The sequence below is a fragment of the Plasmodium berghei genome, assembly GCF_900002375.2.
Source record: "Plasmodium berghei ANKA genome assembly, chromosome: 10".
NCBI classification, from domain to species: Eukaryota; Apicomplexa; class Aconoidasida; order Haemosporida; family Plasmodiidae; genus Plasmodium; species Plasmodium berghei.
Genome location: NC_036168.2, coordinates 529,381 through 551,775, shown reverse-complemented (window position 1 = coordinate 551,775; position 22,395 = coordinate 529,381). Strand labels below are relative to the sequence as shown.

The 22,395-nt window shown below is 20.5% G+C and overlaps 3 protein-coding genes across 3 annotated transcripts; 1 reads left to right on the top strand and 2 right to left on the bottom strand.

Moving 5' to 3' along the window:
- Positions 1 to 151: 151 nt before the first annotated feature.
- PBANKA_1011700 (conserved Plasmodium protein, unknown function) lies at positions 152 to 2,986 on the bottom strand (the record flags this gene model as incomplete). The annotated part of the gene is made up of 1 exon (XM_034565195.1): positions 152 to 2,986. The coding sequence occupies one exon, from the start codon at positions 2,984 to 2,986 to the stop codon at positions 152 to 154; it is 2,835 nt and encodes a 944-aa protein (XP_034421916.1).
- Positions 2,987 to 4,761: 1,775 nt separating this feature from the next.
- On the top strand, positions 4,762 to 6,519 carry PBANKA_1011600 (chromatin assembly factor 1 P55 subunit, putative; the record flags this gene model as incomplete). The annotated part of the gene is made up of 4 exons (XM_034565194.1): positions 4,762 to 4,961; positions 5,115 to 5,196; positions 5,317 to 6,294; positions 6,415 to 6,519. The coding sequence occupies 4 exons, from the start codon at positions 4,762 to 4,764 to the stop codon at positions 6,517 to 6,519; spliced, it is 1,365 nt and encodes a 454-aa protein (XP_034421915.1).
- Positions 6,520 to 6,935: 416 nt separating this feature from the next.
- PBANKA_1011500 (zinc finger protein, putative) lies at positions 6,936 to 21,305 on the bottom strand (the record flags this gene model as incomplete). The annotated part of the gene is made up of 1 exon (XM_034565193.1): positions 6,936 to 21,305. The coding sequence occupies one exon, from the start codon at positions 21,303 to 21,305 to the stop codon at positions 6,936 to 6,938; it is 14,370 nt and encodes a 4,789-aa protein (XP_034421914.1).
- Between the last annotated feature and the right edge of the window lie 1,090 nt (positions 21,306 to 22,395).

The following is a 22,395-nucleotide window of genomic DNA, read 5'->3' as shown; positions in this document are numbered from 1 at the left end:
TGGTTAATAGATTTTTAGCATATATTTATTTTTGGAAATAAAATATAATAAATTTTTAAAACAAAAGAAGGATGGTACCATTGAAATGTGTTTATTTCTGTTCGTAATACATTTTGCATTCTCCCTTTGTTTGGCTATTCAACAAATGAGCTTAGTTTTCTTTTGGGTGTTTAAATTCTTCATTAATAATTTCATTTATTCTTTTATTTACATAATAGACAAAATATAATAATAAATAAATATGGTCCGTATTAAATTTGTTAAGGAATTTCTTTTTATATAATTTTAAGTTACACAAAAGAAGGATCGGATTTATGCATTTTTTTTTTTTTATAATATTAGTTTGTATAAAACTATTTATATATAGCATATTATCTGTTTCCTTTAAAATATCTACCGAAGGAGTTAATGGAGGTGCGATATCATCTTTTTTCTCGTTTTCTTCGTTAAACATACTTATAAAAACGTGGTTCATACCTTTGTTTACTGTATTAATAATAGTATCGTAATGATTTTTTGTTTTTGGTTTGATATATTTTACAATGGAATGTATTAAATTTGTTATTTTTTCATTATAACGTTTTTTTTTATATTTTTTTTTTATTTGATATAAATAATGAGAATATTTTTCATCTTTTTTACTTTTTATTTCTTTTAAAGTATCTATATTTATTTTATTTTTATTTTTAATTTGTTCTTTAATTGTTTTACATATTCTGTCTCTTTTTTTCCATTTTGTATGTTCCGAATCTAGTGATAAGGTTCTTTTTCGTTTTTCCATTTTGTTTCCATTTTTTTCTCCATTTTTTTTTCTATTTTTTTTGCATATGATGTTATGATCGCTTTGGTATGTGTGATCATTCATTATTGTGTATTTATTTCGCCTTTTTCTCATTTTTTTATTTTTAATTGTTTTTTGAAATTCTGTATCTTTTACTTCACATTCTTGTGTACATGCACATTTTTTTTCTTTGGCATTTAAACTATCAATTGAGGATTCGGAAATTTGCTCGTTTATTTCTCCATCCATATCTGTTGATATATCATCTGATATTATTAGATCATCATATGGGATATTTAATTTAATGGTAATACCCCATAAAAGTAATAATAAATGTGTTAATATATTTTTTTTTTTTTCATCATTATTATTGTTATTTTTAGTTATTTGGATATTTTGTTTGTTTATCGAATTGTTGACATTGCAATTCATAGATAATTCATCTTTTCCTTCAATTGAAATTTTCTTTTGATTTAGATTTAAATTGCCTTCTAATATTTGTTGTGTATTTGACATATATGTTTTTGATAATTTAGAAGAACTACTAGATGATGAATAAAAACGAGATAGCGAATTTATGTAAAGATAGAAATTGTCGGAGTAAGTTATTTTATGGTAATTTGTTTGAATAATATCAAAAAATTTTGTGGAATTTAATTCAATTTTTATAATTTTAGAAATAAATAAAAATATGTCTATCAAAAAATGTATTAAAAAATTTTTTATGAAAGATATAATAAAATGAAAATTTTTAATAATTTTTTTTCTTTTTTCAAATTTTTTAAATCCTATTATAATATCATTTTTATATAAATAATTATTTAGTGGTAAATTAGAAACTAGAAAATCCCATAATTCATTAAATGTTATGCTATTAGTGTCCGAACAATAAAAAGAGGAATATAGATGAAAAATATAATAAAAACTATTATAATTATATTGATTAACTAATGAATAATTTAAATATAAATTTTTATCTATAAAAAATATCAAAGGGATAATATCTTTATCTGTTATTGTATGATTTATTTTTTTAAATTCGTTAAAAAGTGGTTCTATTTTACATTTTTGATTTATTATAAATCGTCGTCCATCTTCTTCTTTTATCCATTTATTAAGTAATGTGTATATTTTTTTTTCAAAATCACAACTTTCTTTTTTTTCAATTTTTTTTATTATTTCATCAAAACTGCTTATATTTTTAGGATCTATTTCTGTGGTTTCATCATTTTGTTTTTTTTTCAATTCCGTTGTCTTTTTTTCAAATTGTTCAATAACACTTTGCCTGTTTTTCATATCTAGATAAATGCTAAATGAATTACGATTTGCATTAATTTCATACTTTTTTGAATCATTTAAATTAACAGATGTAGAAGATAATAAGTCTCGAAATTTATTCCTTCGCAATTTTATATGCTGTTCATAATATGCATTATACAACGATATATCTTCTTTAGATAATAAATTTTTTTTATGATAAATAGTTTTTAATATTTCTTTTTTTTGTTCTTTTTCTTTTAATTTATTTTCATATTCTAATATATCATATTTACTATAAAAATTTTGTATTTCTTTTTCGAAATGAGCTTCTTCTGTTTTAGAATTTTGGTCTTCAAAAAAAACAGTGTTATTATAATTTCCACTAATACTATGATCATTAATATTGCTATTTATATTATTAATTAATATATTATTTGGATTTTCTAATAAATCATTGCTTATTTGGATATCAAACTGGTTATTATCTATAATATCTGATTCTGAATACATATCGTTGCTTAAACGTATAATATATTGAGAAAATAATAAAATTGGATTAATATTTTTAATTATATTTTTATAATTTTCATCATGTTTGTGGTCTATTAATTTAGATATATATAAAACAAAAGAATCAAAAGTTTTTTTTAAAACAGGAAATATATTACAATACATATATGTATCTATGTTATCCTTTTCAGAATATTCGAAAGAATTATTTAATATTATATCATATAAATTTGAAAATTTTTCTAATTCTTTTTGTTCTAATATATTCATATAACTCCTATAAAAGTGTATAACCTTTTTTGATTTATCTATATATTTTTTTTTTAACATATTTTTTATTTCATCATTTTTATTATTTATTTCAAACTCTGTGGACCCCAATAATGTGTTTAACATATTCCGAATAATGTCTAACTTTTTATTTTCATTCATCATTTTCAAATATTACATAGTTCATGAGCTTAAGATTGCCACACTACCATTTATCCTATATACTATAATGTATATGCACACATATGTTCATTTATTTTATTGACTTATTTATTTATTGACTTATTTATTTATTGACTTATTTATTTATTGACTTATTTATTTATTGACTTATTTATTTTATTGGTTTATTTATTTTATTTATTAAATAAGTTGGATCACATTTTATTACTATTTTATCATTTCCATAGACAATCGTGCATGTGAAGTATTCTATTTGTATTTATTTACTCTCCTTTTTTTTAAAAAAGGGAAAAAAAATAAATATATGTAAATTCTTAATTTTTCATTTCAATAAATTTGTGCTAATGAACTATGCGATGACTTAAGATATGTGTACATTCCGTATTTTCCAATTTTAATTTTTTTAATTTAATTTTTGCAGTGTGCAAAATAGGAGATAATAATAACTAGTGATAGACATATATTAATATTTTTTATGTATATAAATATATCATTAATTTTTATTTGTGAATATTATTTTTTTTTTCTAATTAAGCGTTCTACATGAATTATTTTATGTGTGTTTTTATTTTTTTATTTTAAGAAAATATTCTATACACTTTATAAGTTTCATGTGTTATTTTTTTAAATTAGAATGCACCAACAAAATTATAAATTTTTTACCCAAAACATAAAACAAACTTGAAAAAAAAATATAGTTATATATTTGTACAATTTGATCTTATCAAATGGTGTTATAATTGAAATTGAAAAAACTTACACAAAAAAGAAAATATTAATAAATTCAAAAACCATGGTAAAATAGAACTATAGCTAATTAATGATATTTTAATAATAATTTAGAGAAAAAAAATAAAATTTTATTGTTTTTTTGTAAGAAATGTGTTTTAAAATCCTCACCCCATCCCTTACAATTCCAAAAACAAAAAAAAATCAAAATAGGAAAATAGCCATTATTAATTCATGTGTTTTTTTCATTTTTTCGTGTTAAAAATGTATGTAAATAATTGTTTAATATATGATTAAAATAACTAATGATTGTGGTTATTTTTAATTTTTTTTGAAAAAATATAAACGTTTCATTCATCTTATATATGATATCGTGTTCGTACATTCGTATTTTTGTGTGTATATATTTTTATAACTTAACATTTATTAAATGTATGTATATATTCTTCACATGTTATTTGTATAAATTTCTTTAACTAATTATATTTTAAAAATATTTCTTTGAAGCTCATTTAATAAATTTTTCTAAATGTAATTTTTTAAGGTTTTTATTTTTATTGGGGTATAAATATTTAAAAAAACACAAAAAACAATTCGTATCCTTAATATTATTTTAAATATTACCATTTCAAGTGTTACAATTTTAAAATTATAATCAATATGCTAAACATGTTAAAATATTATTTCAAGAATGCTAATAAATTGTTAATACACATTTATACTTAATTAATAATGGTTTATTAAAATTGTGCCTAATGTTATTATAATTAATATTATCGTATAAATAATAATATACACATTATTCGACACAAAAATGATATTCATAAAATTTATTTTTATTATTCTCATATAATTATAATGTGAAAAAAAGTCTTAAATATATATAACAAAATATAGATAACATAAATATATGCACATCTTCATGAATGAAATCGAAGGTCGATGGTTTTCTATGCAGCATAAAATACCGTTATTGGGTGCATAAAATATAATAGTATATACATGTTTATGTACAATATTAAGTTAAAATGAAAAAACAGGGTAATAACCTGAACAACTTTAATGATATAAATAATAAAAATGACGAATCACAATCCAATTACATAAATGCCAATGTAGAAAATTCAAAATATTGGCAATATAACACAATCTTACTTTATAATGTAATTATGATATATCGCTGTGAATGGCCATCCCTCTTTGTTGAATGGATGCCAAACGTTTACAAGTATGAAATATAACATGCACACTAATGTATTTCTATGTAACTATGTTTATGTGTGCATGTAAATACATATAGTCCCGTACGTGTAATCGAATTGATTGTTTGTTTGTTTGCTTGTTTTTATTCCTTTCATTATCTGCTTTTTTTTTCATGTAGACTAAACCAGGATTATTATTCTCAAGATTTAATACTAGGAACGTATAGCACTGAGAAAAATAACTACATCCTCGTTTTAGAAGTAATAAATAATTCGAATTGAGTAAAACTACAAATATGTATCAATGTAATATATTTTTTTTTTATTTATAATGGCTAGCCAAATAGCTATTTTTTTTTTTTTTTTTTTTCACTTTGTTAGGTGAGTTTACCAAGCGAAGAGCTATCTCAATCAAATTTTTATTACGATAAAATTTGTGATTTTAGACATAACTCATTTAATGATACAAATAATAAATTTAAAATAAAAAAAAAAATATATCATGAATGTGAAATAAATAAAATAAGTTGTAATCCAGAAAAAACAGATGTTATAGCATGTTTTTCATCCAATGGAAATATACACATTTTAAATTTAAATGATTATGAATATGATGAAACTGAATTAAAGAATAATAATGCATGTAATTTTGATTATACTTTAAAAGCTCATTCAGGTGAAGGATGGGGATTAAAATGGGATAAAGAAACAAAATTAATATCATCGTGTGCAGATGATTCTTATTTATGTATATGGGATATAAATTCCAGTACTATATCCAATGATAACATTAGTGTAAAACTTGATACAATTACAAACTCATCGCTAGTTAATGTTAATAATAATTCTTCTAAAGGAATTATATATCCTGTTATCAAATTTTTTAATAATAATATTCCATTAGAAGATTGTTGTTGGCGCGATCAGAATATATTAACAGTATCAGATGATGGCCAATTACATATATATGACATTCGTAGTAAAAATGCAGTAAACTCAATAAATGTCACAAATCATACATTAAATGCAGTTGATGTTAATCCACATAATACGAATATATTTGCAACAGGTGGAACAAATAAAGAAATTGATTTATGGGATATCCGTTATACTAATAAATCATTACATCGAATTATTTCTCAAAAAGAAAATATAATAAAATTACAATGGGATAAACATCAGCCAGGAATATTATCATCATCATCTAGCGATAAATATATTTATTTTTTTGATACAAATAAAATCGGAATAGAACAAACTTATGAGGATTCTCAAGATGGCCCACCTGAGCTTATATTTATTCATGGTGGACATTCCTCGAATGTGTTAGATTTTTCTCTCAATTCATCTTATTCAATGGTATAAAATAGTGCATAAAATTTGTGTCGACATTTAATCTATATTATTATGATCACTATTAGTTTATTATATATATATATATATATATATATATTTTTTTTTTTTTTTTTTACAATACAGATGATTTCTTCAATCAGCGAAGATAATTCTCTTCACATTTGGCAACCATCACGACAAGCCTATGAGGATGAGTCAGATAGTCATGAGGATACAGAAGTTGAATAGATTTGTGAAATAAAAATTGTAGTATATTTTAGTATTTTTTTTTTTTTTCCTTAATGAATATTGTATTGTAGCTTTCTACATACACACTTGTGTGGTATTTTAATTTTTTTTATACTTTTTCATTGTTTTGTTTATTGTCCCATTGTTTTTAACAAAAGTAATAAATAAATATATTAATATTTTTTTTAATTTAAATTGTGTTAATGTTTTTTTTTATTTTATATTTTGTATAGCAATTGTTAGACATTAAAATGCCTTAACATTTTTTTAGTAAAAATTTTCACAAAAAAAAAAATTAATGCACAATATTATCAAAAAAATATAATTCAATATGAATAAATTTTAATTAATTTTATTTATAAAATAATTTGAATAAAAAATATATTTTTATAAGGTTTTTAAAATATAATTATATTTTATTCCGAATTGTTGTCATCTTTAAAATCATCCATACTTGAGGAATCATCATTATTATTAAGATCTTTATTTTTATTATCCATTTCTTCAGTATAATCACTATCATTTATATCACTTTCGTTATCATCAAATAAATTACTTTCATCGCTTTTGAGCTGATCAGCAATAATATCAAGATCGTTCATAATATTTTTTTTAATAAAATAATTTTTGTTATATTCTTTTTTTGAAATTTCAGAGTTAAATTGATCGTTAATAGAGGAATTAAGAATATTTTCATCCTTATTATTCAAATTTGTATAATTATTTTCCCAATTAACTTCATATTTATAGTTAAAATTATTATCATTTATGTTATTTTCACAATAATTAAGATCATCAGTAATTGTTAAAAGTTTTGTATTTTTATCTTCAATATTGTTATTATATTTATAATTAGATGATTGCATTTCTATCTTTCCTTGTTCAAAATAATTTTGTATCCAATTATATTTTATTTCTTCTTTTTTTTTAATTTGATTTACAACAATATTAGCAAGTTCAAGAAAAGATCGTAATTTTGAAAAAAGTTGGATAGATGGTTTTGCTTTTCTTCGATTTTTAGAATGAACTTCACAAAATATAATTGAATTGGGAATTTTTGTTATATCTAAATTTGTGATATTAGGATGTGCTTTTAAAAAATTATAATCATATTCGAAAAAAAAATTATGTATTTTGGCACAAGAAATATGAAAATAATTATTACATGAACTTTCTATACATTTATGTGTATATCCATAAGTCATATTACATATATAACATGTATTTTTATTTAAGTATCTTTTTAATTGATCTTTTATTATTATTTTATATTTTTTTTTTTTTTTGTTTAAATTATAATAACAATTATTATTTATTCTATTATTATAAGTTATTCCATCTAATATCATAGATGTATTATTATTATTGTCATTTAAATTGTTTATCTTAAAATTAATATTATCGCTTTTAACTATTTCACCAAATCCATTATTTATAGAATATATTTTGTAATCTGATTCTCTTTTTATTTGCTCTATTGATTGTACTTCCTTTTTATTGTTATTCACAGATTGCGATTTTCGCATTCGTCCTCGCCTTTTTTCAGTTGTTTGTACAGGTTCTTTTTGATTTATGATATTATATTTCGTTAAAATTGGTTGACTATGAATAATAGTGTTATTGTTTTTTATTTGAATAACTTGTTCATCGATTTGATCAAAATTTGTAATTTTAAGATCATTTTGTTTTTTTTCTATTTTATTTAAAGAATCTGTTTCATTAGTTTTTTTTCTTCTTTTTATTTTTTCATCATATTCGTTTTCATCTTCTTCATTTTCTTCATTTTCTTCATCATCTTTATTTTTATTTTCTACATTTATGGGGGAATCAAATAGACCTGATTTTCCCAACTCCATTTTATTAAATTTATTTTCGTAACTATTATTTTTAGATGTAACTTTAATATTTTCTGATATGGGTTCTATAGATGTATTATTTAATGGTGGTCTTCCTCTTGGGGCACCTATCGAACTATTTTTTTTTATATTTAAAGAATTAGTTTTATCTGATTTTTTAAGATTTGTATATGTATATTGTTTATAAAAAAATTCATTTAACATCTTTTGTTTTTTATCATAATAACTTTCTTTATTTAATTGTAAAATTTCCGAATCAGAATGTACCGCTTTTTTTTGTTTATTCACAAATTGTTCCTTATTTGCTAAATTGTCATAATTATATAATTGATAATATTCTTCTGATATATCGTGTATAATAATTTGTGGAGAATATAAAGCACATTGCATATGAATAAAAACTGAATTTTTTTCATGTTTTAAAAAATTATTTTTCTTATTTTTATTTTTATCAGTTTTTATATAATCATTTATTTTAACTATTTTGATAGCTCCACCTTTTCTACTACATAATATGCAATTAGCATTTTCATAGTTATAATTATTTGCACAAATATCACAAATAAATAATTTATGTTCTTCTACATCTTCTAAATCTGTTAATAATTTTTCTTCTTCTTTTTTTAAATAATTAAATGAGTTTGATTTTTTATTAAATTTTTTTATCATTTTCACACATTCAATATCATTAAAATGGCTAGCTGTGTTTAAACAGCTATTTATTTCATTTTGTAATAATTCTTTAAAAGTATTCGAATTTTTTATAGTTGTTTCTTTGTCTATTTTTTGGCATATATCTTCATTTTTTCCATTTGTATTATTTTCATCATTTGCTTCTCCATTTTGAGAAATAGAAATTTGATCTTCAATGGATTGTGAATCTTTGTTTTTTAACATGTTAATAATATTTCTTTTTTTATCCTTAATTTTGAATAATAAATGCTTAACTTTTTGTTCTTTACTATGAACAAGAAATGTGTGAATTTTTTTTTTTTTTTTATAATAAAAATATTCAATATATGAAGTATCGACTAAATAACATGTTTTATGTACACAAACATTACAGTATTTGCAATATAATAATTCTTTTTTTTTATTTTTTGTAAAGCAAACAGAGCAGATATCATTTTTTATATAATAGATATTTGGCAAAAGAAAAAAGCTATATTGATAAGGATATAAATAATTAAAATTATATGCTAAAACTTCAAACACGTCATTTTTATTATTATTATTATTAGATGTTGCCAAGTTATTATTTCGAATTTTTAATTTTAATGAATTTTTTTGTTTTCTTTCTTTTTTAATATTTTCATATATATTTGGATATAAATCTCTATTTAGATATTTCCGTCTTCTTTTAATTAATTCTTCATAAATGTTTACAACCCCACATTTTTTAACTGAATGATTAATACATCTAATAAAAAAAAATATTCGAGGAAAACAATAATCGATTTTATTTTGGAAATTTAAAAATTTTTTATTTGAATTTTTACATTTAATATGTAATCCACACATAAATGCACACAATGGGTGCATATATTTTTCACAATCCATATTGAAGCATTTCATTAAAATTCCTTGTGTTTTTAAACAAACATTACATCTTGTTGTTTCGTGTTCATATCCGTTTAAAATATATGGTCCTTTTATTATTTTTTTTTTCATTGTATTATAATTTTTTTTTTTTTTTTCTTCTATTTCTTGATCATCTGTATTATCTTCTTTTAAAGAAAATTTAGAAAAAAATGACATTTCTGATAAAGATGATGAAAGATAATCTGAAGACATATGAGATTCATCTTCCAAATAAGAACCCAAGTTTTCATCTTTACATTTCATGTTTTTAGAATCTTTTAAGTCGTCTTTTTTTATGTTTCCATCATCGCTACTTTCAGATGTTTTTTTTTTTTTTTTTTTTAAATTGTCATTATCTTCTTCACCTTGATTTAATTTTGTTTCTTTATCTTTTTTTATAAAAGAAAAAAATTCATATATTTTTCTTGTTCTTTTATTTGAATTATTAATATCTTGTTTTTTTTTTTTACCTTTTTTATTTGCATTTATTATATTGTTATTTTGAGAATTATTTTCTTTTTCATCATTTTGTATGATTATTTCATTTGTTTTATCATCAGTTTGAATTAAAGATTGGCCATAATCAGACATTTCAGTTTTATTTAATAATTTAGTTTCTTTTGTATTATAATTATTTTCCAAATTAGTTTGACTACTTTGAATAGAATCTATTAGATGTTCTTCTACTGTGGGCTCTATTATTTTTTTAATTTTTAATCTTTTAACTTTGTATTTCTTCTGGACTAAAGAATAAATTTCTTGATTTAAATGCAAACTATTTAATTTAATATATTCATAAAAATTTTGCATGTTAATATTATTATTTACTAATAAATCTGGAACACAAAATATAGCACAAAAAATGTGAATAAAAATGTGATCTTGAATTTGACAAAATGCACCCCCTCTTTCTAAACATATATAGCATTTAATGCTACTATCAAATAAATATAAATAATTTGTTCCTAAAGTTTTTTTTTCAAATTCACATCTTTGACATAACCATTCATTAGGATTCGAAATATTATTATTTTGTAAAATAGATATACTATTATTATCTTCATTTTTTTTGATTGAAATATAACAATATTTATGAGCATGCATATAACATCTATAACATTTTAACATAATATTTTTACAACTTTTTATATTATTTTCAATTTCTAAAATATTTTCTTTACAATTTTTTCCACTAATATTTATATTTTTTGTTTTATTTTCATCTAAAAGTGCTTTATCTTTTATCTTAGTATCATTTGTATTTATCGAATTTTTTATATTATTTTTTATATGTTCTTCTTTTTTAACTTCTTTATTTTCCTTTATAGCATTATGATTATTATTATTATCAAACCCAGAAATAGATTTAACATTTTTATTTGAATCATTTTGAGAAGCATTTTGTACATTATCTTCTTCATCAAAAAACTGCATACTATTATAATCATCATTAAAACAAATACAACAATGATAAAATATTGGAGTAATATTTAAATCTGTTGTGTTTGAAAATCCACAAAATTTATCTTTATCATTAACAAATAGATTTATTTCATCTTTATAAGTTTTAATATTTTTATTAGAATAATTTGTTGGATATGGCTCACTTTTATTATCATCACTTTCATATGTTATAGATTGAATATTTTTAAAATTTGTGTGTTTAAAAAAAATGCTATATTCAAAAGGTGGGTATTTGTGTTTTTTATATTTAGTAGCAAATTTATGTAAATCAAAAATAGAATTTATGAAATATTTATTATAAGCATTTATAGAATTTATATTAGAATTATTATATGTGTTAATATTTTCATATGAAGCTCCAATATTATTATTTATCAAAAAAATATTATAAAAAAGAGAGTATCTAAGCTGATTCCATCTTTCAAACATAATATATTTATAAGTTATTTCTTCACATTTTTTAGTATTTTCTGATATTTTGGGGGGCATTTTATTTTCATTTATTATTTTTTTTAACAATTCGTTACATATAAAACTTAATTTTTTCTGTACATTATTCATATTAATTAATAAACACACTAAATTTTTATCTACAAATCTAGAATGTTTAATATAACTTTCTATTAATTCATCTTCTTCACATAATAAATCTATTATGATATCTTTATCTATTGGTACTATATCAGAATCTAATATATCATTTTCATTCTGTGCTTCTAATTGATTAATCTGTTCTTTAGACATATGTGACAATGAATTATTTTTATAATTATCATAAGATGTGAAATTTCCATTAAAATTTGTTTGTTTGTTATTATTAAAATTTGATTGATTCATTTCATTTATAAATAATTTACTTTTATTTTTAACACCCTTTTTCCTACCTCGTTTTTTTCCTTTTTTTCTTCCACGCCTTTTTTTTTCTGATACTTCTACATTATTTTCATTTATTCCATTAAAAGCTTCTTCTTTTTTAATTTTAGTATTTATTAAAATATTTTTTCTAATATTATCTTGTCTATTACTTCTCATAAATTCATTTCTTCTTCCTTTTGTGTTTATTATATCAATGTTATTGTATTCTTCATATTGTGTTTCTTTATTATCAAATTCATTAATTATATTTTTTACATGCGAACTTTCTAAGCCTCTAAATGTGGTATAAAATTCGGCATTAATATTTGTTTTTTCTTTTTGCTCATTAATAATATTAGAACTTTTAATAGCTTCTTGATCATGATTTTCATTTTTATTATTTGCATTTACTTTTATATTATCTAAAGTTTCATTGGCATCTATGTTATTATCATCGTTTTCTTTATTTTGTTTTAGTGCGTTTTCTTGATTATCTATTATTTTTTTTTCATCTTGAATTAACGTATTAGAATCTGCATCTGTTATTTGTTTATCTTGTTCAATGTTATTGCTTTCTTTACGATTTAGACTATCAAGATTGTTAATCAGTTCGTTATTTACCAAATTATGAATAGAACCTGTTTGATCTGGATCTTCCATTTTTTCTGAACAATTAGATGTATCAACTTTTTCTTTTAAATCAATTAATAAGGAGCCCCCTTTTGATATTCTTCGTTTTCTTACATCAACATAATTTGTACCAGTATAATCAAGTTGTGTTTTGATAAAATTATTATCAATATCAAACTCGAATTTTTGATTATTTCGAAATAATAAATTTGATAAATTTTCTCCTTTATTATTTTTACCTTTAGATAATCGTTTTATAGTTTTAACATTGTCAGATGTAGAACTTGAATGTAAATCTAAATTTGATTCTGAACATAAATCCATTTTAATATTATTTTTTAAGCATTTTTTATATTGTAATATATATTTTTGCATTTTAACTAATAAATAATATTTTTCAAAAATATTAAAAAGAATTGGATTATTAGACCATATACAATTATCAATAAGCATTGAATTATTATAAATAATGTTTTCGTTATTTATAAAATGTTTGAATCTATTTTCATAATGATCATAAGAATCATCTTTTTCATTTGATTTTTCAAGGGGTACTTTGCATAAATCAGCACTTTCCATTTTCATATTTTTATTTAAATATTTTGTAATAAAATTTAAATTCGATTCTCCAAAAATATTTTCACCATTAAATTTATTTGATATATTTTCAATATCATTATTATCTATATTTAAATTCAAATTAATATATGAGTTAAGTTTTTTTTTGTCAATAATTGGAAACAATTCTATATATTCTTGTAAATTTTTTTTCAGCATATCTTTTTTATTAAATATTTTAGAATTATTTTCAATTTTCTCATTTTTTTGTTGAACATTGTTATTTTCTAGATTGCTTAAATTAGATTCAGTGATATTATCAATCGAAGAAATTTTATCGTTTTCATTTGGTCCGTTATTTAAAATAATTTCTTTAGTAATATGATTGTTATTTTGATTTTCATTTTGCTGATTCTTAATAATCATGGAATTATTATCATCTATACTTGTTTTTTTATAATTTATTAAACTAAAGATATGCTTTTCTTTTTTTATAGAATCATTTTTGATTATAGGAAATGAGTTATGAGTTTTTTTTTTATATTGGACTTTGACAAAATTTAATCGATTTTTTAGAAACATAAAATCAAAGTATGATAAAAGCTTATAAAACTTGATTTTTACATTTTTATATTTTTCCATTTCATTAATAATAAAATTATTTAATTCATTTTCTGAATGGTTTTTATTTTGAATGTTTGTTAATGAGATAGTTTCAAATAAATAGTTTTTTATATTTTTTAAAGAATTTAAATTATTAAATTCGAAAGAAACCCATACAATTTTATTTCCTAAATCAATGATTGCATTTGATTTATATTTCATATTAATATTTTTTTTATATTTTTTTATTCGTTTTATATTTCTCTTATTATACATTTTGTCTATATATGCATGAATAGATAAGTTTCTGCAATAATTTATTTTTGAATTTTGGGGATTTTTTTTTTTTATTTCTTTTTGAATATATATATTAACATTTTCATTTTGTTTTTTTTCCAAACTCGATTTCAATTTACAAGTGATTTTATTATTTTTTCTATTTTTTTTTGTTTCTTGTTTTTCATTTTTCGCTTTTTTTATTAAAAAATTAGAAACAATTTTGGAGTCTGTCATTTCCTCTTTTCCAGATAACAATAAATTTCCATCATTTGTGTTATTCTCTGCATCTAATTTAGATGCTTCAATAAAGTTGTTAATATTTGGAGAACTATTTACACCTTTTTTTGTCTTTCCTGTGTTAAAAGGAAGAAGGGATATATCATCCCCCACACCAATTTTATTAGGATCGATTTGATTGTTATTTATTTTTATTCTTTGAATATTTGGGATTTTATAAATACCTTCAAATAAATTCGCATAATTTTTTCCAGAATACATTTCACTATGAATATATTCCTTAAACTGTTTGATAATTTTTTTTTTTCTTTTTTTGATTAATCGATTATTTTTTAATTTATTATTTTTTTTGATGTATTTATTTTTTACATTAGATCTAAGCCATCGATAAATTTTTATATAATTTATATTTTTTTTAAAACTTTTTTTAATATTATAACATAAATTTTTTTTATAAATTCTAATTAATTCACATAAGTTATCATTTAATTTCACATTAATGAATTCATTGATAGAAAATGTTCTATATTTTTTTGATAAAATATTTTCTATGAATAAATTCTGATATGCTATATTTTTTTCATCCATAACTGTTTTTTTACCATCCATAATAGATTGATTATTTTCATTTAAACAAAAATTATTAATTCCAGAAAAGTTTGACACATTATTATGTATCGAATTTTTATTATCTATATTATTAATTAAAATATTAGAAATTTCGATATCAGGTTCATTCTCATTTTCATGAAGTTTAAGCTGAATTCTTTTTTGATTAAAAAGGTCAAATTCAGTTATGTTACTTTTTCCTTTTGTTGATTCAATTTTGTTATTTTTTCCTAACGAAATATCTTGATTATTTTCAATTTGTTCAATGTCTTTAATTTTTTTTAACAAGTTTCTTAAAACAGTACTATTATCAGCACTCAAAGAAATACTTTCGAAAAAGTTTGATTTTTTTTTATTAATACAATTTTCTTCATCATTATTGTTATTTTTTTCGTTAGAATTGTTTATGTTTCGTTCTTTGGATCCTTTAACTGTGTTTGCATTTTTTTCACTTTCTTCTGGTTTTATTTTATCTAAATATTTAATACAGTTTTTGTAAAAATTTGTATGAACAAAATTGTTTTTATATTGTAAATTAGATATGTTTAAATAGCTTTCTATTGTTAAAAATATGTTTTCATATATTTCAGTATAACTTTGATTTTTAAAGCTTGCCTTATCATTCAATTTTATTAAGTTTAATTTTTTTAATATATCATCATATTCTTTTAAGAATTTATGAAAATTAATATTTAATTGGGCATCTATATTTATACCTATAGAATCAATAATATTATTATTGATATTTTCGACTTTAGAATTTTCTTTTTCTAAATCGGTTAAATCATTTATTTTATCTTCTTCCTCAGTATTTATAATGTGGTCATAATTATTTTTTAAATTAATTTTTCTAAATATATTATCAAATTTATTCCAATTCATTTTTACAGTTCTTAAATTCTGATTATTAGCCATTTCTTCGTCTTTTTTTTTTTTCATATCATTTTTTTTTTTTTTTTTTAAATTTGTATTATTTGCAGTATTTATATGTTTGTTTTTGTGAAAATTATAATCATTATATGATTCCATATTAGTTATGTAATTATTATTTAAAATGTTTCCTTTGCTCATTTGTTCAGAATCATACATATCAACATTTCTGTTATTATTTTCCCCAAAAGAAACTCGATTCCTCATAGTTGTTACACGCGTGTTATTGAAATATGGATGAATAAGAATATTATTATTATATCCATAAAATATATTACTAGAAATATTACCAACTATATTTCGATTATGTATATCAGTAGATTGATTTTCTTCATTTTTTATTCCCATATTATCATATATTATCATTTTTTCCATTTGCTCATTTTTTATATTTCTATTATTCATATAAATCATTGATCCCATTATATTTGGATTTATATTGGTTGGCTTTTCATTTACTATCTCATTATTAACGCTACTACAACTGCTGCTTCTACTTCCGTTTTTTCTTATCTGATTTGTGTTATTGATATTATTGGATATATTTGAATATTTATCGATTCCAGTTTTCATTCCATTCATTTCAGTTGGTTCGTTGTTAATAACATTTGCATCATTATTATTGTTTATCATATTTAAACCTAATAAATTATTCCTTCTTGTATCGGTATTTATAGCAATATTAGACATATTATTGTTATTTGCAATTTTATTATTTTCTATAACTTTATCACGTAATAAAACATTATTCATATATATATTGTTGCTATTGTTTATAATTATATTTTCATTCATTTTGTTTTTGTTAACTCCACTATATGTATTGGACCCTATAGAGATAGGTTTGTATGGATTTTGATTAATGTAGTTATTACTTATCATATTCGATACATTGTTATTAAAATTATTTAAAGTAGATATATTATGATTATTCATAAAATTCATTTGTTTGGGATTTAACATTTGGTTGTCTATATGACCATGTGTTTGATCATTCATAAGTTTGTTCATTGGGCTAATTAATTGAGCAGAATCTGGTTTATTTGTTATATTATTTCCTAATTGGCTATTTATTTGAGTTGGTAAAAGAGAAGGATTGTTGTTAGTTCCTAAAGGAATATTTAAATTATTTTTTTTATTAAAATGGTCTACATATATGTTCATATTATTTATTTTAGGATTATTAACATTTGAAAATTGATTAGAATTGTTTATGTTAGAATATATATTATTATAGTTTACTGAATTGTTCATGCGATAATTAACTTTATTAATCGAATTTCCAATAATATTATTAGACATTCCTCCTTTTTGAAGAGCCATATAGACATTATAATTTGGAATATTGTTATTAGCATTAATTTGATGATTAATAGGATTTGCGATATTTCTATTAATCTGATTATAACTATTTTTAATTATGTTATTTCTAAAATTACCATTGATATTATTTATATTTGAAGGAATTTGTTTTACACCAATAATATTGTTCATATTTAAATTATTTTGATTAATATAATTTGGTGGAAATTGCATATTAATTCGATTATTTTGGTATATATTAAAATTACTGTTTAATTGATTAGGTAATTGATTGACTATATCCTTTCCCACCTTACTAGAATAATTAACAGTTTTTATATTAGTATTATTAATATTATCGTGTACATTTATTTCATCAATATTATTATTTTGTATAAAATTTTGATTATTTATCTCATTTATATAATTAGAATTATAATAATTTTTTAATCCCATATTATTTTCATCTCTATTATTTATTAAATCCAATCTTCTTCTTCCCTTCCTTCCCAATCCAACTTTATTTATTATTCGACTTTTATCATTTAATTTTTTTTTTCTTCCTTTTTTAACTTTATCGGTTTTATTATCTACCATAATATTATCACATATTTCACCATTTAAATCATCTTCCTTTTTTTTATCATCATCACCATCATCATCTTCTTCTCCTTCCCCTTCCCCTTGGCCATCTTTTCCAACCCCATTGGTTGCGTTTCCAGCTTCACTATTACTAGGCTCGTTATTTGTATCATTTTGTCCAATTTCATTATTACTCGTTTCATTATTCGCATCATTCTGTCCAACCTCATTGTTACTCAATTCGTTGTTAGTTTCGTTGCTATCCATAGACGAATGAACATTTCGGTTTGTATTAATGGAATTAGAATCATTTTTATTATTATAATTTATATTGACATTTGCTAAATTTAGCATTTTATGGGGAAATAATTGCAATTTATTAAGTGTAGATATATTTGGATTTTGTTTAAGCATATCAATAGGGGTGTGATTGATTATGATATGTTTATTTGCTTTTGAAATTTTATTATTTTTTTTCATATTTTTCGTTTTGATTTTTTTTTTCGGTTTGAGAGGTGAAACGAAATTAGCCGTTGTACACAAAGAGGCCATTGCTACAATGAAACAATGGAAATGTTCCAAAAATGTTTGAATAATAAAATAAATTTTATAATTTTGAATCAATAAATAATTTTTTATGTTATATATTTTTCCAACGTTAAAATATGATTTTGATTTGTTCATACAATTGTTAACAATGGCTTGAATAATAAATTTTCTGTATTTGTGAAATATATAAATAACTGAATGAACAAAAAAATGATAAGTTAAAATGATATAATTTTTTTTTTGTTTGTCATTCTTCTCTGTTTTATCTTCATTTTGGAAAATACACATATATATATATAAATATATGTGAAGGGGATAATTATACTTATTTAGGTTTATTTTGATTGAAATTAAAATTAAAGTATACAAAACAAAGGATGATAAAAATAAATATATGATTACACAAAAAAAATAAGTTAATTTAATATATATATAATAATTTTCTAATATTATGGCGCATCCTAAATAAGTTTGTTTTTTTATTTTATCCTCATTTTTTATACTAATTATATTAACAAATTTATGATAGAAATAAAATAAAATATTTTTGATTTCATTTCTAAAACTATTATTAACATAATTAATATCCTGATTAAAATGTGAATAAATAAAATGTAAATAACTCAACATTGCATTAGTTATTATTGTCTTGCTTTTTTCTTCATTCAATTTGTTTAATAATAAAAAAAATAAAATTATTATTAAATTATTTACAAAAGGGAAAAATAATGACATATTATCTTTATTTATAATATTATCACAAATACAAATTTGCTCAGTATTATATCGGATGTGTTCATATATGTTATTATTGCAAGTATTAATATTAAATTCTCGATTGTTTGGTTTATTTTTGTGTATAGAAATATATTTGAATCTATGAATAATAATATATTCATACAAAAATAAGAACAAAAACAAAAACGAAACAAATAATCTTGAATAATTTATAAAATAATTACAAAAATGAATCATCATGTTTACTTTAACATAATTAGCAATAGTAAATATGGTTATTAACAAAAATTTTAATTTTTTGAATATTGCTTTGATCGGTATTATTGATGTCGAATTAATATTTATTCGCATTCTAGAATTATTGTAACTATAACTATATTTTAGCACATTAATGGAAATCTCAATATTCTTGAAATATTCTATAATAGTTAATCTCATATTATTATATGCATTGAAAATTTTCAAGATTAAACATAAATATTTCTTTATCCCGTTATCTATATTAGCACACAAAAAAATTCGATAAATACTGATATAAGATATGACATTATAATTACTGTTATTATTCCAATCATAGTATGATAAATTTTCTAATATATGTGTCTTTAATATATTAATAATTTTATTTAATATATTATAATAATAGAAAAATAAAAAAGGCAATTGTATACAACCATTTTTTTGAAGCACACTATTATAATATTTACTGGAAAAATAATTAATCATATTTTTTCTTTTATTCCAACTATTGCATCTATCGAATTTGTTGCTGTAATTTTTGTTTATTTTTTCTGTGTATTTCCAAAAATTAGAGGAATGCAATATGTCGAAAAAAAAATTATAATGATAATTTTTTTTTATCAATTTGATTAAATTATTAGCAATGAAGAGTGAGGTATTAAAAAAATTATTTTCAGAATATAGCAATATTTTATCAGAAACTTGCAAATCGTTATTATAAGAATCATTTAGCGTTTTGCAATTGTTTTTGAAGTAGTTTTTATTATGACTATAACAAAATAAAGATATAAAAAGGTCTTTATCCTTTGTGCTCATATTAGAGCAATTATAAGTAATGAATAAATTCGATCCCTTGTAATTTAAAATAGAAAAATAATACATAATTATAGTTGCTTTTATTATTATAACTTTTAATAAATTTGTTATGGCATTAAGAAAATTCGATACTATACTAGAAACAGAGAATAAAATTATTTCTAACAGTTTTATTATATCGGTTTGGTAATCTTCTAATATATTCATGTATAAAAAATTATATGATTTATCTTTACATATATATAATTCTGATATGTTTTGTAATTTACTATGTTTATCTAAAAGGTTGCATACTCCTTGCAAATAATCAGTATCATTTTTTTTATTAAAATTCGAAGAAATGCATAAAACGTAAAATTTACATTTATTTACAAATAAAAATGAAATTTTCTTCTTATTATTTATTTCTATTTTCCTTGAAAATGCAAAATAAGGCTTATGATAAAAAGTATAATCACTATAATTTATAATATTATTATCACAATCTTTATTTGGCATATTGTTTGAATTAAAATGATTTCTATCACTGTTTTTGTGTATGCTAATGTTAATATAAGATTTGGCATTGTTTATACATATTATATTATTATATATATTGTAACAATTAATATAGAAATTTAACAATTCTTTATCATTTTTATACATTTTTGAATAATTATAAATCAGAAAAGAATATTCCGATAATATTTTTTTTAAATTTTTATCTCTTGATATATTAGTTAATTCAAATTTTGAGTTATTTAATTTGCTAATATTTAAAATATTCCTCAAAAAATACAATATAATATGTTTCTTAATATATATATTTCTTAACAAGTATATTTCACGAAACACATAATGATTTGCGCCCTTTATATAATCATTTAATCCATCATCTTGCATACAACCATCTATCCTTGCATTTTTTATATATGTAGTATCGCCTTCTTTCGGTAAGGGGTAATATACTTCTTTCATTTTTCTTGCACAAGTATACTTTACATTAATTTATTATTTATCAACTAATATGCATGGATATATGAATGTCTATATCTTTGAATAATCATGTAGTATAAATACATATATGTATGTATGTGTGCTTAAATTTATGTAATCGGACAAATTTTATATTTTGTCGATTTTAAAAATAATTTATATTTTTTATTCGCATATTATTATTGTTTTAAAAATACGCACACAATATATTTTAATTACTATTTCATAAATAACCCTCTATATAATAGCCGTTTGCTTAAAAATGTGTGTCACTTATTGTGCTTTAAACAAAATAACAAGGATAAAATTGTTTATTTAATTTTTTATGCAATTTTAGAATTGTGTCAACTATCAGGATAATTGTAAAAATAGCTCTAACAGTTTTCTTAGGAGTAATATTAATAAATGTAGAAATATTAGTAATAACTGCTATTAAAATAAATAGCTGCAATCATATTTTTTTTAGTTAGTAAATAATGAAGAAGCAAAATTTTCATTCTCCTTTAATTTTCCATCTTTAGCGTTTGCACAATTATAAATGCCCACATTCTGTTTTCTATCATTATTATTATATTTGGTTTTGTTTTTTAATTTTAAAATTAACTTGATAAATTAAAAAGAGTGTATAATATAGTTTATCCTCATGAAGCATTTTGCTTATATATGCTCAAATCATGAACATACAATTTTATTGAATGTGAATAATGCATACTATACACTGTTGTCAATATTAATATTGTTCCTATTAAAACTTTAAATATTATTATTCTTTCGAAGGTTGGCAATGTGTATTTTTTTGTGTATATATTATTATATGATTAAGTATCCCATAAACTATTTTTTTTTTTTACTTTTTCATTTAATAACGTTTAAAAAAAATTTTGTTCACTTATAGAACTTAACAGTTTTTTAAATAGTAAATACTTTAGGAACAAAAATGAAAATTATAAAATTACGTAAAAAAAAAAAAATAATAAAATAAATATACTGGAATATTTGCATACAAACTTTTGATAAAAAAGTTAAAATAATGTATAAATATAAATTATGCATATAAATACAAGTAATAATA